Source organism: Canis lupus, unplaced genomic scaffold, assembly GCF_011100685.1.
Source record: "Canis lupus familiaris isolate Mischka breed German Shepherd unplaced genomic scaffold, alternate assembly UU_Cfam_GSD_1.0 chrUn_S341H501, whole genome shotgun sequence".
Taxonomy (NCBI): Eukaryota; Metazoa; Chordata; class Mammalia; order Carnivora; family Canidae; genus Canis; species Canis lupus.
Window position 1 is genome coordinate 21,460 of NW_023331268.1, and position 17,735 is coordinate 39,194.

General features: G+C 36.5%; 1 protein-coding gene across 1 annotated transcript; it reads left to right on the plus strand.

Annotated features, from left to right (window-relative positions):
- The first annotated feature begins 2,548 nt into the window (after positions 1 to 2,548).
- LOC119879142 (olfactory receptor 6C1) lies at positions 2,549 to 9,127 on the plus strand. The gene is made up of 2 exons (XM_038589577.1): positions 2,549 to 2,572; positions 8,186 to 9,127. The coding sequence occupies exon 2, from the start codon at positions 8,189 to 8,191 to the stop codon at positions 9,125 to 9,127; it is 939 nt and encodes a 312-aa protein (XP_038445505.1). The 5' UTR covers positions 2,549 to 2,572; positions 8,186 to 8,188.
- Positions 9,128 to 17,735: the final 8,608 nt, after the last annotated feature.

Genomic DNA, 17,735 nt, shown 5'->3' on the forward strand with positions numbered 1-17,735 from the left:
TAGCTCTTTCTATACTCGATAGGTCTTCTAAGCACAACATCTCCAAAGAAACGAGAGCTGTAAATGATACACTGGACCAGATGGATTTCACAGATATCTACAGAACTTTACATCCAAACTCAACTAAATACACATTCTTCTCAAGTGCACATGGAACTTTCTCCAGTATAGACCACATACTGGGTCACAAATCAGGTCTGAACCGATACCAAAAGATTAGGATGCCTTGAAATTAGAACTAAATCACAACAAGAAGTTTGGAAGGACCTCAAACGCGTGGAGGTTAAGGACCATGCTGCTAAAGATGAAAGAGTGAACCAGGAAATTAAGGAAGAAATAAAAAGATTCATGGAAACTAATGACAATGAAGACACAACCATTCAAAATCTTTGGGATGCAGCAAAAGCAGTCCTGAGGGGGAAATACATCGCAATACAAGCATCCATTCAAACACGGGAAAGAACTCAAATACAAAAGCTAACCTTACACATAAAGGAGCTAGAAAAAAACAGCAAATAGATCTTACACCCAGCAGAAGAAGAGAGTTAATAAAGATTCCAGCAGAACTCAACGAAATCGATACCAGAAGAACTGTGGAACAGATCAACAAAACCAGGAGTTGGTTCTTTGAAAGAATTAATAAGATATATAAACCATCAGCCATCCTTATTTAAAAAAGAGAAAAAACACTCAAATTAATAAAATCATGAATGAGAAAGGAGAGATCACTACAACACCAAGGAAATACATACGATTTTAAAAATATATTATGAACAGCTATACACCAATAAATTAGGCAATCCAGGGGAAATGGACATATTTCTGGAAAGCCAAAAAATACCAAAACTGGAACAGGAAGAAATAGAAAACCTGAACAGGCCAACAACCAGGGAAGAGATTGAGGCAGTCATCAAAAACCTCCCAAGACACAAAAGGCCAGGGCCAGACGGCTTCTCAGGGGAATTCTATCAAAAGATTAAAGAAGAAAACATATCTATTCTACTAAAGCTGTTTGGAAAGATAGAAAGAGATGGAGTACTTCCAAATTCGTTCTATGAGGCCAGCATCACCTTAATTCCAATACCAGACAAAGACCGCACCTAAAGGAGAATTACAGAACAAAATCTCTGATGAACACGGATGCAAAAATTCTCAAAAAGATACTAGCCAATAGGATACAACAATACATTAAGAAAATTATTCAACATGACCAAGTAGGATTTATTTCCGTGACACAAGGCTGGTTCAACACTTGTAAAACAATCAAAATGATTCATCATATCAGCAAGAGAAAAACCAAGAACCATATGATCCTCTCACTAGATGCAGAGAAAGCATTTGACAAAATACATCATCCATTCCTGATCAAAACTCTTCAGAGTGTAGGGATAGAGGGAACATTCCTCGACATCTTAAAAGGCATCTAAGAAAAGCCCACAGCAAATGTCATTCTCAACGGGGAAGCACTGGGAGCCTTTCCCCTAAGATCAGGAACAAGACATGGGTGTCCGGGCTCACCACTACTATTCAACATAGCACTGGAAGTCCTAGCCTCAGCAATCAGACAACAAAAAGACATTAAAGGCATTCGAATTGGCAAAGAATTCAAACTCTCCCTCTTTGCCGATGACATGATACTCTACATAGAAAACACAAAGGCTTCCACCCCAAGACTCCTAGAACTCATATGGCAATTTGGCAGCGTGGCAAGATACAAAATCAATGCCCAGAATTCAGTGGCATTTCTATACACTAAGAATGAGACTGAAGAAAGAGAAATGAAGGAGTCATTCCCATTGACAATTGCACCCAAAAGCATAAGATACCTAGGAATAAACTTAACCAAAGACGTAAAGGAACCATACCCTAAAAACTATAGAACACTTCTGAAAGAAATTGAGAAAGACACAAAGAGATGGAAAAATTCTCCATGCTCAAGGATTGGCAGAATTAATATTGTGAAGATGTCACTGTTATCCAGGGCATTTTACACTTTTAATGCAATCCCTATCAAAATACCATAGACTTTCTTCAGAGAGTTAGAAAAAATTATTTTAAGATTTGTGTGGAATCAGAAAAGACCCCGAATAGATAGGGGAATTTTAAAAAAGAAAACCATATCTGAGGGCATCAGAATGCCAGATTTCAGGTTGTTCTACAAAGCTGTGGTCATCAAGACAGTGTGGTCCTGGCACAAAAACAGACACATAGATCAATGGAACAGAATAGAGAACGCAGAAGTGGACCCTCAACTTTATGGTCAACTAATATTTGATAAAGGAGGAAAGACTATCTACTGGAAGAAAGTGTCTTCAGTATGTGGTGCTGGGAAAATTGGACATCCACATGCAGAAGAATGAAACTAGACCACTCTTTTGCACCATACACAAAGATAAATTCAAAATGGATGAAAGATCTAAATGTGAGACACGATTTCATCAAAATCCTAGAGGAGAACACAGGCAACACCTGTTTTGAACTCGGCCACAGTAACTTCTTGCAAGATACATCCACGAAGGCAAAAGAAATAAAAGCAAAAATGAACTATTGGGACTTCATCAAGATAAGAAGCTTTTGCACAGCAAAGGATACAGTCAACAAAACTCAAAGACAACCTACAGAATGGGAGAAGATATTTGCAAATGACATATCAGATAAAGGGCTAGTTCCCAAGATCTATAAAGAACTTATTAAACTCAACAGCAAAGAAACAGACAATTCAATCAGGAAATGGGCAAAAGACATGAACAGAAATCTCACAGAGGAAGACATAGACATGGCCAACACACACATGAGAAAATATTCTGTATCACTTGCCATCAGGGAAATACAAATCAAAACCACAATGAGATCACCTCACACCAGTGAGAATGGGAAAAATTGGCAAGGCAGGAAACCACAAATGTTGGAGAAGATGCGGAGAAAAGGGAGCCCCCTTACACTGTTGGTGGGTTGTGAACTGGTGCAGCCACTCTGGAAAACTGTGTGGAGGTTCCTCAATGAGTTAAAAATAGACCTGCCCTACGCCCCAGCAATTGCACTGCTGGGGATCTACCCCAAAGATGCAGATGCAATGAAAAGCCGGGACCCCTGCTCCCCGATGTTTATAGCAGCAATGTCCACAATAGCCAAACTGTGGAAGGATCCTCAGTGTCCATCGAAAGATGAATGGATAAAGAAGATGTGGTTTATGTATACAATGGAATATTACTCAGCCATTAGAAACGACAAATACCCACCATTTTCTTCAACGTGGATGGAACTGGAGGGTTTTGCTGAGTGAAGTAAGTCAATCAGAGAAGGACAAACAGTGTATGATCTCATTCGTTTGGGGAATATAAATAATAGTGAAAGGGAATATAAGGGAAGGGAGAAGAAATGTGTGGGAAATATCAGAAAGGGGGACAGAACATAAAGACTCCTAACTCTGGGAAACGAACTAGGGGTGGTGGAAGGGGAGGAGGGCGCGGGGGGCGGGGGGGAAATGGATTATGGGCACTGAGGTGGCACTTGATGGGATGAGCACTGGGTGTTATTCTGTATGTTGGTAAGTTGAACACCAATAAAAAATAAATTTATTTTTTAAAAAAAAGAAAACCACAACAAAGAAACAAAAACTTGCCTTTATTTCATGCATATTTAAAACTGTGAGAACTGGCAAATATTTATAGCTTTTACATAGGTCATGCACAATTTTATTGGTGTTTTACACTCAGATGATAGAATTTGGGCATGGTTATATTATTATAGTACATTCAGGGAGTGTAATAATTACTAATATTATACTTGGCATATATATTGGAACTTTTATCAATCAAAGCAAGAAACGCTTTAGCTGTCACTGTTGGTGAGCAAAGAGTGAGAAGACAAAATAGTATAAAGTATTAGCAGTATTAGTGAACCAAAAATTCTTATGGGAAGGAAGATTAAATATATGGAGTAAGGAATGGACTTAGCACTATAAAGAGAATTTTCAAGTTTTTAAAAATGGCATAGATTAAATATGCTGTCAGTAGCAATGTGCATTAGGAACTAGATGTTCAGTTTTTAATCTCTGAAAAATAATGTCAAGGGAAACAAACTTTACCTAGTGTGGTTATTTGCTAGCTTTTTTTTTCCTGTCTCTTTGGACACTGTCCCCTAAGCTTCCTTTTCAAATTCATTACTAATGTGTATGATGTTTTATATTCCTTGGTGTTTTGTGTGTAGTCCTGTTCTGGCAATTTTGATTCACTGAATTATTCCCTGTGAGCCAGCAGCAAAGTGAATAGATAAGACATGTGGCTGATGCTACATTTTATTTGTGCAGAAACCATACCACATTGCTTAAAACACCTTCTGATATTTTTTCTTCTTCATATAATTTCTCCTTTCTCATGCTCTGTACACAAAGAAATATATTCCCTCTAGATAAAATGGAAATTTTAAGGAAAAAAACCTTAACATAGAAAGAAAAGGGGTTCACCGAGAGGAATTATGTCCAGAATGCTGGTTTCCCTGCATACAACAGTAGCAACTGCTCTTATGTTTTCTATTCCAGCCATTCTATTTGTTAGTGATCCTGTATGAAAATTAGAGGTAAGTCAGAAATATAGGAGGCAATGGAGTCTCCCAAACCTTATCATTGTTTCATTGCTTATCAGCTCAATTTTTAATTAGATTAAATAGGGTATATTGGAGTTCTATTTTGCCACTGAATATAGATAGTAGTATATTTTGTTTTATTACATCATTTTTTTCCTTCTCTGTTAAGTGAAAAGCAGGAAATTTCCATTTGTGTGCCTGTGTTTCTAACTGAATATAGGCTAGGTAGTACTTTCTTTTAGAGAATAGACTAACTCTAGGTAATTCCTGGCTACATTGAACACTTATTACTTATATGAATATATCTAAGGTACAAAACCAAACTGACTCCAGTGCTTCATTTGGGAATAAAGATAAAGTTCCATAGTTGTGTCATAAAGACTGAATGAGATAGAATATACAAATCTTTAGTATGTCATTGGGAAAAATAATGCCTTTGCTTAATCACAGTAACCATGAATATTCTGCCCCAAATTGGAAATCAGTTCACACTAAAAGAAAATAAGGTAAAAAACCAGCTCTTCGAAAAGCATAGTAAGTGCCACATGGCTTATATAGCACTTTCATTTATACTATTTCAATTAATTCCCAAAATGCCCTTGAATTTCACATCCATGGTAAACAAAGAAGACTGATACTTAAGAAAATAAAGGACCATTCAAAGTCACAAATCTATTAAGTGGCCCATTTGTATTTTTAACCCATATTTCTCTAACCACAGAGCCTATATACTTTCTGTGATAGTAATCTACCTTAGAGTGTCATAAATAAGAAACTGATACTGTTTTGATAGCATCATCTTATATTCAGGTTATGTGCTTTACTTTTTTCCTTGATTACAGATGACTAAATAAAGAACTGAAACTTGGAGGGTAGGAATTGATAATTGCCATAAACTGCTAGAGATACAATCCTTCCAGCCACTTGGTGGGTTCTCTAGAGGAGTCTTTGCTTCACTCAGGAAAAGAGAAGCTGCTAAAGAAAACCTGTGTCATGGCCCAAAGTTCAGAAAGACTGAGCAGTTTCAAGTAAATTTAGAGTAATTATGAAGCCAAACTAGATTTTACCCACAATACTGAATTAAAAAAACTTTCCTTCCCTCTAATGTATTATCCTAAACCCTGAACAACTATTTAAAGTAAAAACGAGTGGGAAATATCAGAAAGGAAGACAGAACATGAGAGACCCCCAACTCTGGGAAACGAACTAGTGGTGTGGAAGGGGAGGTGGGCGGGGGGTGGAGGTGACTGAGTGACGGGCACTGAGGGGGGCACTTGATGGGATGAGCACTGGGTGTTATTCTATTTATTGGCAAATTGAACACCAATAAAAATATAAATTAAAAAATAATAAAATAAAGTAGAAACAGTGAGGTGATCAATAAAGGACATGGCTTGGAAGATATGATGTGTAAAGTCCCCCTAATGATATTTAATGAGGTTTAACTGAAGAAGAATGAAATTAGTAAACATAGAGTTGAAACGATTAGACTCTACTAAGAGACAGGTCCATCCAGGGCACCCAAGACATTAACAACAACAGCAAAATGCACCAGAAATAAATGCAGTCAGTCTAAGGCTCTCATCTCAGTGTCTTAAAAGAACATCCTTTGGTGCTTCAAACTTAATGTATTCTTTTATACAGAGTCCCTTTCTCATCTTGGGCATCAAGAAGTCATCAGTATCTAGTTTATCTGAACCATCGTTGTTAATACTAACCTGATGGTAACAATTTTAAAGGGGCATGACATGGGATAATTTCAGAAGGAAACCTTGAAGGTACTTTGTGGCCATCTTATTTGACAAATATGAACTATTATTGCTAGCTGACATTTTGAATAGTTCAAAGGGTCTGTCTCAGGAGTTCTTAGAAGGAGTTCTTGATTTTGATGAAATGATTGAAAGATAATTTAAGTTTAACCTAAACCATGTTCTTCCAGGGGGAAATATGGATCTACATTCATAAATAAAAAGATGAGCTAAATGTTAGAGATACCTTTCATACTCTGCATGAATACTTCCTTGGATGGCTTCAGGCTTGAGGAATCATATGCACCTAATTAAACATTGAGGTTTTTTTTCTCCTCAGAGGCTGCTGAATGAATGAATGAATGAATGAATAACACACACCAGGTTTAGTTGATGTTGGTAAATGAATACAGTCCATTGATTGTCAATACATCCATTGATTGTCTTTATAAATAGGATAGTATACTTCTTCTGAGTCAGTTATATTGCACCATCTCTTGGTAGACTCTTTAAGCCAATTTTTGCTGATCCTTGAAAATTAGACTTTAAGTACTCCTTTTCAGTGATGCTCACATGAACTTTCTATATATATTAATACCTTTCTTCACAGCTTTTCATTCATTCCCTCAAAGGTTTAAAGAGTGTCAGTCAAGTTATTATTTTTCAGAAGCTATTAAAATTGATTGGAAAGTTAAGAGAAATCAAGAATATGCAAAAAAGTTGAAATAAGGTTAAAAATGCAGTGCATTGACACATAATTACCTATGGAAGAGTAATAATATACCTTTGTTTTAAAAAAAAAGTTTTATTTAAATTCCTGCTTGTTAACACAGTATTAGTTTCAGTTGTAGAACATAGTGGCTCAACACTTGGATACAATGCCTGATACTCATCACAGATGCCCTCCTTCATCCCCATCTCCTGTTTTACCCATCCCCCCCTCACCTTCCTCAGGTTTTTATTAGTTTATTCTCTATAGTTAAGAGTATGTTTCTTGGTTTGCTTCTCTCATTCCCCTTACCCTTTGCCAGTTTGTTTGGTTTCTTAAAATCCATATGAATGCAATTGTATGCTATTTGTCTTTCTCTGACTGACTTATTTCAGTTAGCATAATTATTTTTAGGTTGTAAATGGCATCATTTCATCCTTTATGATAATGGAGTGATAATATACCTTTTTAAACCAGGTTCTCCAAAGCCAGTAGAAGCCAGGAAATTTAATGCAGAAATGTCAATTTTGGGATTGAAATCAAATATTGTTTATTTGATAAAAATGCATTTTGAAGCTCCTAGATGTTATGAAGAACCAGTACTTCCTAGGAAAAGCAAACCCTGATAAAGGAAGAGTATTGTTTTGAGCAGAAGTAAAGTTAATTAAAAGAATGAAATATAAGAAATTTAATGAAACTTAAATTTAATGAAATTTAATAGACACAACCTAGTAGCTGTGCAGCTAGGAATTCAGCATTCCATAAAGAATTTTGCCTGATTGGCATTTGTGATGCAACTACAAACTCAACATCACTTCAATAAATAAAGAAAAGTGTTTCTTTTAAGCCTCCTATGACTTCCAGGCACAGGACTGTGTTGCAATGCCTTTAAAGATCACAATCTGCTGTCACTTGCACACATACACAATGTAGTGGAGTAGTTCCCAGGGGATTTCAGCACAGATGTATGATGGGCTGGGAAAAATCCATTGAAGATTCATAAAATTTTCCCTCTACATAAAATGACACACCAATTCAGCCAGATTCTGGCTCTACACTTAGACCTTTGTTAATTAACTCTTCGAGTTTATTCCTTGTGTTTTCTTCTAGAAATCTGGCAGGAGAACCACAAATAAGCAACTGAAAAATGAGAAACCACACAGAACTAACAGATTTTATCCTCCTGGGATTGTCAGATGACCCACAGCTTCAGGAGGTGATCTTTGTCTTTCTGCTTATCACCTACATGCTCAGCATCACTGGGAACCTGACCATTATCACCCTCACCCTGCTGGATTCCCACCTCCAGACCCCCATGTATTTCTTCCTCAGAAACTTCTCCTTACTTGAGATTTCATTCACAACTGTGAGCATACCCAAGTTCCTGAGCACCCTGATTACAGGAGATAAAACTGTTTCCTTTAATGATTGTATGGCTCAGTTATTTTTTTTCATTCTGTTGGGAGTCACTGAATTTTACCTGCTGGCTGCCATGTCCTATGACCGATACATTGCCATCTGCAAACCTCTGCATTACATGACCATCATGAATCCCAGAGTCTGCATACTCCTTGTCTTTGCTTCTTGGTCGGCTTCATTCTTAATCATATTCCCATCACTCATGCTGTTCATACAGCTTGATTATTGTAAGTCCAATGTTATAGACCATTTTACCTGTGACTATTTCCCCTTACTACATCTTTCTTGTTCAGACACTAGATTCTTAGAGATAGTGGGTTTTTCCTGTGCTGTTTTTACGTTAATGTTCACATTGGTGATAATAATTCTGTCCTACATATATATCCTCAGAACAATTTTGAAGATTCCTTCTACTAGTCAGAGGACAAAGGCCTTTTCCACCTGTTCTTCCCACATGATTGTCATCTCTATCTCCTATGGCAGCTGCATTTTCATGTATATTAACCCAGCAGCAAAAGACAGAGTGTCTCTGAGCAAGGGAGTTGCTGTGCTAAACACCTCGGTAGCCCCCATGCTGAACCCCTTTATTTACAGCCTAAGGAACCAGCAAGTCAAGCGAGCCTTCCTGGACAGGGCAAGGAAGATTGTATTTTTCTCAAGCAAATGAAAAAATAAAAGCGCTGTCATAAATTAGAGGCATAATGAAGAACAAGTAAACAAAAAACAGAGTTCTCAAAGTCTAACAATGCCCATGTAGCCTCACTAGAGTTCTATTTCATTGCTTATATTTCTATTGCTAGCAGTTTGCTGAGGATATTTGAATTCATAGATATTTTTTCCATTTAAATTCCAATCCCTTTTCATTGCACTTCCCTTCCTTTAAACTAGTCTTTCCACTCTATAACTATGAGGTTGGCCTCATTTCCCTCTTCTAAATATCTTTAAATTCCACTTTTTTCACAGTAATGCTTAGAAAATCAAAGAAAGACAAAAACACCACAAGATCAATGGGTTAAAACTGTTTATAATTTCACCAGGAAACACTCTTTCATGGAATTCAGAAAATATTGTCATGTTTAACATTATTATTTATTTACCATACAAAGACAATAAATATAGCTTAGTCTTACTGGAGTATTACAGACACTATCTTCTCCATATAAGAGCACACTTAGTAACCGTGTAAAAAATGTGTAACTAAAAAAATTATATAATTACTTTTTTTGAGAAATCTCAAAATATTTCTCAGGTACCCAATTTAAAATTTTACTGTGCCATATAATTTCTCAGCTTAAACTTGAAGTAGTCCCTACTTCTTGAAACTCCATAATTACCACATACTCCATACCAGTTCTTTAAAAAAGCCTGAAGAAATATATATTCCTAGGTACTAGATATGACCACAAATTTACTGTGGTATATTTGAATAAATGCTTGATGTTAAACTGATCTTTTGGATAATAATGACTAAGAGCTATAACATTCTCTTACTTTTTCTGGCCATTTTGATCTAACAGCTTACATGTACAGCTCATTTATGTGAAAATGACACAAAACCTTGTTTCATACTATGCTTTGTTTGTAGAAAAATCATTGCAACAAAATTCAGTACAAGCCCACTATAACTGCATTTCTTCAGTCCTTTACTGGAGGTTCCACAGGACAAAAACCAATACACTTAATAGTATTATAAAGGAAGATACCAATAAATCTTTCTTTCAAATAACATGATTTTCCTCCTAAGACCTTAGTGTATTTACACTAAATGGTTCTTAAGTCCAACACACTCCTCTCCCAGATATCCACACCTCACCTCAATAAGGCCTCCCTCAATGACACTACTTAAAATTACAGAAGCTCCCCTCTTCCAAGGTTATTCAATTTTCTCCCCTTTACAACATAGTTATTAATTTATAAAAGACTCATAATTTGCTAATCAATCATGTTCATTGCTTATTGTCTATATCCTCTCATATCTCTCACCCCATGAGAGCAGGGACCTCTGGCCTCCTTTGCAGATAAAATGATGTGCTCCCAGCAGTGGTGTGCAGGGGCCTGCCTCTATACTTCCCAAGAGCCAGTTGTGCTGTGCCTTCTCCATTCTGTATTCAGAAAGTTCCCATCAGTAGCTTGAAACTTGCCGTTTGAGAGAAGTGACATCTTAGAAACAGATAAGCTCTATAGATCAGTCCCTCACCTCCACCCCCCTGAGAGGCAGTGTTGAACATTTACCAGAAGTCACTAATCCTCCTCATTTAGAACGTGTGTCTGCCTTGTAGTGGGTATTAGACAAATATTTTTGAATAAATAAATACGTTTGCATAATTTAGAATGGTCTGGTGCCCTAGCAATCAGAGCACTGACTAAATATTTTACAACATAAACACATACAATAATGTACATAACACTGAGCTAGCTTTTAAAACTCTTCAAATAAAATGAGCATTTTATCACAACCAGACATTTTGTATGACAAAGAAATAATTGAATGTTTTCTAAAGCATTTGGTGTTCATTTTCTTTTATTTTACATTAGGTCTTTTGACAACTATGTAAAAATCAATTTACTTGATGTGTACTGACTTTTCATGAAGTTAACGCTTTTTTTGATAGGCATTAATTAGATTTATTGTGGTGACTATTTTGCAGTATATACAAATATCAAATCATTATGTTGTACACCTGAAACTAATAGTGTTATATGTCAGTTACACAGCAATTTAAATTTTTTTTAAATCTAGCATGTAAAAAAAATGACAACACGTTTTGTTAAGGTTTGCATATTGAACTTTCTAATGATAGGAATTCTTATGATGCAAAACCTTATTTTTTTCCACCCAAAAAGATTCCTATAATTATTTGGGTTACACCTAGTAATATATGAGGTGCCAACCTCATCTGTCAACTGATACACTTCTGATATTATAAATTCAAATAGAATAATAACTCAGATGATGGTAGTCAGTAAATGGGAGGCCAGTCAGACATCTTGGGTGGTGGGGCTTACCTATAGAGGATAATAATATACCATTGAAAATAATTAGCAATACATACTGGAATTATTCAAAAATATGTTGTGAGTTCAGGACTTAGAGAAAATCTTTATTTTATGTTATTTTATTTATTTTTGTAAAATTTTTATTGGAGTTTTATTTGCCAACATATAGTATAACACCCAGTGCTCATCCTGTCAAGTGCTCCCCCCAGTGCCCATCACCCAGCCACCCTATCCCCCTCCCACCTCCCCTTCTACAACCCTTTGTTCATTTCCCAGAGCTAGGAGTCGATTTAGAGAAAATCTTAATATATTTGGATCCCCTAACAATTTGATTTAATAAACTTTTTTTTTTATTATGAGTATGTTACAACAAAACTTTATTTGTAACTGAAACCTGTCCTCCACTGTCTGAGGAGAGTGAAACCTGGTAGCAACAATATGAACAATAGTTCATAGACCTAAAAAATAGGCACTCATCAACCTCAGAATACATGGAGGTAATTGGCACATTATTAAAAAGCAGATGTCCTACTAGCTTGTGGATAAGAGCCTAACAGTTGTAATTAGTCTTCCTCAAAAGTAAATTATTAGGAGGCCTAGAGAAAAGCTAGAGAGCTATTAGGAACTAGGAATAAAACAGTAAAGGTAGAAAGTGAGTGAGAGAGTGATCAAGGAGGAAAGAGAGAGACAATTCAGCATCTAGAAGTTTGAGGAAAGATATGGAGAGGAAACATATCTAATAAGATATTTCACAGGCAGTCCAGGTGGCTCAGCAGTTTAGCGCCACCTTCAGCATGATCCTGGAGACCCAGCATCGAGTCCCGCGTGGGGCTCACTACATGGAGCCTGCTTCTCCCTCTGCCTGTGTCTCTGTCTCTGTCGCTGTCTCTCTCTCTCTCTCATGAATAAATAAATAAATAAAATATTTAAAAAAGGATATTTCAAATGAAGTGCAGTGCTTTGTGAGATAGAAACTCACCCGCTTTTCCTGTAAGTAACTCCATAAAGATTGCATTGCCCACAATGCTATAATTTACAGTCATATAGGATCACATGAGCCTCATAGTACAGTATGCTTATCATATAATTAGAAGTTTTTGCAATATAAAGGAATTTCATCTTTCTTGACTATATTAATGGACTATGAGTATTTTTCTAGTGAAAGGAATACTTTGTTCATTATTGCATACCAAAGGCTTATTGTAGTGTAGCCATTAACTAAAATATTTGTTAAATTAGTCAACAAAGGATGGAGGTCTCAAAATGCTTATTCCTATCTAAACTATTTTTATCTCTTGCCTTGAATAATTATAATTATTCTGTCCTGATATTTTGTTTAAGTAAGTTTCTATGCCTGGGTTTTCTAGAACCCCTTCTTTTTCAGAATCATAGACAAAAATCTCTATAACCCTTGTAACAATAGCAGAACCTTTAAACTCCTTACTCAACAGAAAGAACCTCTCTTTTCTATTTAGATCTACCTCCCAGCATCTCCCCTGCGGACATATATGGGGAAAAATCTTATATTTTAATCATTAAGGTACCAGATGGAACCCTATGATTAGACTCCTATAGATAACACACTTTCAATGTTTTCTTAATTTGAGATGTTTTCATATAGACGATAGTGAAATATCACAATGGTACACAACAATGCCATTTACTTGGCACATATCAATGGCTTCCTTGAGACAGATCCTTTCAAGTCTCAGTAACAACTCATGTACTCCATCTTTCACTTTATATAATCCCCAGAAACACAGTTCTATTTGTGTGACCTTGGAAAAATTAGCTAAACTCTCCATGAGTCAGCTTCCTAATATAAAAATTAGGGAGGATAATAGGAATTTCTTCAGAGAGTAGTTGTAAATATTGATTTATATAAGGCTTGCAAAAGACTTACAAATATGCCTGGTACCCTATAAATGCTTAATAAATTAAAACTATTACTATGATCTTAAATAATATCAGCTTTACTTGAATGTCATACAGCCAACGACATGCAGTTTACTCAAAAACAATTTGGCTTTATGTATCACAACATTGTCTGTAGGACAAATGTCCTTGTATAGTACATCATGTGGTACTCCCTCATCCATAAATTGGGGATGACAATAATGATTATTTCTTTTTTACACATCACTACTCTAAAAATATTTTATTATGGACTTACACATTTTGCATCTACCAAATTCCGTCAATTATGTGTCTATATACGAAGACTGCAAAGACTACATTTTCCATTGTCCATAAAGCTAGAATTATAAATGTAAATTTTAGTTCTGCCAACCAGATGCATTCATAAAAGATACAAACTTTAAACATTGCTATAGTTAAGCATCTACATTGGTGGTGTAGATCACAGCAGATTCCAATGACCATAAATTTTGTAACAATAGCCCTAGATTCCTGAGGATCAGTTCTCATGAGGACTCAATTTTGTAAAGCAGCTTTGAGATCACTCCAGGAAGCTCTTCCTAAAATCTGCCTTTAACTCTCTTGATAATTCCTTAATTTGTACATTACATTAAATTGATTTACATTTAACTAGCTATAATAAATTCTGTTCTCTACAACTGCAGTTGTATATATATACAAAGCCTATCCAGGTAACAGCTCTCAAAGAAATAAGAATTTTGAGCCAATTTATTAACCTGGCTTGATTTGAAGTCAGCAACGATTCCATTAGACACTGAAACACTGGTAGTCCACATGGACACATTAACAATGCAGAAATCACCAAGAATAAATGCCTACTAAAAGCAAAGTTGAATAAAATTGAATACTGAATACAAGGCTTATGTAGGAGCTGGCTGCTTCTAAATCCCTTAGACAGCTTAAAGAAAAAAATGTAATTTTGCTTCAATCTTCTCATTGATGAAGGATAGTTGGAAGAAAAGCAGGCATGGACAAGGGACCCTAGGAGAAAACCACCCTTAAAAGGATTCTACACCTCCCTGGAAAGAGTGCTTCACTCTTCCCCATGTGATAGGTAGATAACCACGACCTGATTGGATGACAAGCTCATGGAGGGTTAATTATATTGAATCAGCTCACCAACAAACCCATAAAACCCCTAGACTTAGAGACTCTGATAGTAACCCTCTCAGGTCCCCTCCCTCTTTGGGAGCTTTGTACTATCACTCAATAAATTCTGCTTTGCTGCCCATCACTCTATCTGGTCTACCTCTTCATTCTTCTAAGTGGTGTGACCAAGAACCATTGGCATTGGTAGAGAAGAAATCCTATCTAGCATCATAAATGAAGAGATGACGTCACCAATATTAAATTCTGATCCTGCAAATATTAAATCCTGTTCCTTAAATATCCAGTTGATTTAATTCACAACTTCTTCACATGTCTTACGTTAATGTTAGAACACTGACTGGGAAAAATGGGAACTGATCATTGGAAGGAAGGCATCTCTGTGGATTCAGATGATTCTGAGTACCTGAACATGAAAGCACCACCTAGATTCCCTTGGCAGCAGAAGGACCATCTTGTTCTGCTTCATGAAGCTGACCATGTATCATTTAGAACCTCTGTAATTATCTCACCTCAGGTAGTTAAGTTTAAATTTGTCCTTTGTGTACATTCACCATTCTTAGCCTGGTTCTGACATATATGTATCAGAATCTAGCATTACGAGGAGATGCTAAGCAAGTACAAACTCAGAAAAAGACATAATTACACTTAAAAATTTTACCTGTTTTTTTAATAATGTTTTCCTTTCAAAAAATTTTTAAATCTAATTAGTTAATATACTGCAATACTGGTTTCAGGAGTAGAATTCAGTGATTCATTACTTACATATGACACCCAGTGCCTCCTCATAACAAGCGCCCTCCTAAAATCCATTACCCATCTCTATCATCTCCCACCCTAATCCTCCCATTAACCCTAAGTTTCTTCTCTGTCGCTTATGGTTTGTCTCTCTCTCTCTTTTATCTTTCTCCCCTCTCCCATATGTTCTTCGGTTTTGTTTCTTTTAATTAATTAACTTATTTATATATTTATTTTAATAAATTTATTTTTTATTGGTGTTCAATTTGCCAGCATATAGAATAACACCCAGTGCTCATCCCATCCAGTGCCCACTTCAGTACCCACCACCCAGTCACCCCCACCCCCCGCCCACCTCCCCTTCCACCACCCCTAGTATGTTTCCCAGAGTTAGGAATCTCTCATGTTCTGTCTCCCTTTCTGATATTTTTCATTCATTTTTCTCCTTTCCCCTTTATTTCCGTTCACTGTTATTTATATTCCTCAAATGAATGAGACCATATAATGTTGGTCCTTCTCCAATTGACTTATTTCACTCAGTATAATACTCTGGTATCTCTTCAGATTGAATAAATATTTTGCCTTTCTGTTTTTTTTCTTTTTTCTTATGGAAAAAGTACTTGGCTTTATTTTATTCTATTTTTATTTTTATATTTTTTAATAATAAATGTATTTTTATTGGTGTTCAATTTTTTATAATAAATTTATTTTTTACTGGCGTTCAATTTACCAACATACAGAATAACACCCAGTGCTCATCCTGACAAGTGCCCCCCTCAGTGCCCGTCACCCACTCACATCCACCCCCCGCCCTCCTCCCTTCCACCACCCCTAGTTCGTTTCCCAGAGTTAGGAGTCTTTATGTTCTGTCTCCCTTTCTGATATTTCCCACACATTTCTTCTCCCTTCCCTTATATTCCCTTTCACTATTATTTATATTCCCCAAATGAATGAGAACATATAATGTTTGTCCTTCTCTAATTGACTTACTTCACTCAGCATAATACCCTCCATTCCATCCGCATTGAAGCAAATGGTGGGTATTTGTCGTTTCTAATGGCTGAGTAATATTCCATTGTATACATAAACCACATCTTCTTTATCCATTCATCTTTCGATGGACACCGAGGCTCCTTCCACAGTTTGGCTATTGTGCACATTGCTGCAAGAAACATCGGGGTACAGGTGTCCCAGCGTTTCATTGCATCTGTCTGTATCTTAGGGGTAAATCCCCAAGAGTTCAATTGCTGGGTCGCAGGACAGGTCTATTTTTAACTCTTTGAGGAACCTCCACACAGTTTTCCAGAGTGGCTGCACCAGTTCACATTCCCACCGACAGTTTAAGAGGGTTCCCTTATCTCCCCAACCTCTCCAACATTTATGGTTTCCTGCCTTGTTAATTTTTCCCATTCTCACTGGTGTGAGGTGGTATCTCATTGTGGTTTTGATTTGTATTTCCCTGATGGCATTTGATGCAGAGCATTATCTCATGTGCTTGTTGGCCATGTCTATGTCTTCCTCTGTGAGATTTCTCTTCATGCCTTTTGCCCATTTCATGATTGGATTGTTTGTTTCTTTGGTGTTGAGTTTAAGAAGTTCTTTATAGATCTTGGAAACTAGCCCTTTATCCGATAGGTCATTTGCAAAAATCTTCTCCCATTCTGTAGGTTGTCTTTTAGTTTTGTTGACTATATCCTTTGCTGTGCAAAAGCTTCTTATCTTGATGAAGTCTGAATAATTCATTTTTGCTTTTGTTTCTTTTGCCTTCGTGGATGTATCTTGCAAGAAGTTACTGTGGCCGAGTTCAAAAAGGGTGTTGCCTGTGTTCTCCTCTAGGATTTTGATGGAATATAGTCTCACATTTAGATCTTTCATCCGTTTTGAGTTTATATTTGTGTATGGTGAAAGAGAGTGGTCTAGTTTCCTTCTTCTGCATGTGGATGTCCAATTTTCCCAGCACCATTTATTGAAGAGGCTGTCTTTCTTCCAGTGGATAGTCTTTCCTCCTTTATCGAATATTAGTTGACCATAAAGTTGATGGTCCAATTCTGGGTTCTCTATTCTGTTCCATTGATCTATGTGTCTGTTTTTGTGCCAGTACCACACTGTCTTCATGACCACAGCTTTGTAGTACAACCTGAAATCTGGCATTGTGATGCCCCCAGATATAGTTTTCTTCTTTAAAATTCCCCTGGCTATTCGGGGTCTTTTTTGATTCCACACAAATCTTAAGATGATTTGTTCCAGTGCTCTGAAGAAAGTCCGTGGTATTTTGATAGGGATTGCATTAAACGTGTAAATTGCCCTGGGTAACATTGACATTTTCACAATATTAATTCTTCCAATCCATGAGAATGGAATATTTTTCCATCTCTTTGTGTCTTCCTCAATCTTTCAGAAGCGTTCTATAGTTTTTAGGGTATAGATCCTTTACCTGTTTGGTTAGTTTTATTCCTAGGTATCTTATGCTTTTGGGTGCAATTGTAAATGGGATT

Excerpts from the sequence above, each read along its gene's own strand:
- LOC119879142 (XM_038589577.1), top strand. The coding sequence starts at position 8,189 with ATGAGAAACCACACAGAACTAACAGATTTTATCCTCCTGGGATTGTCA.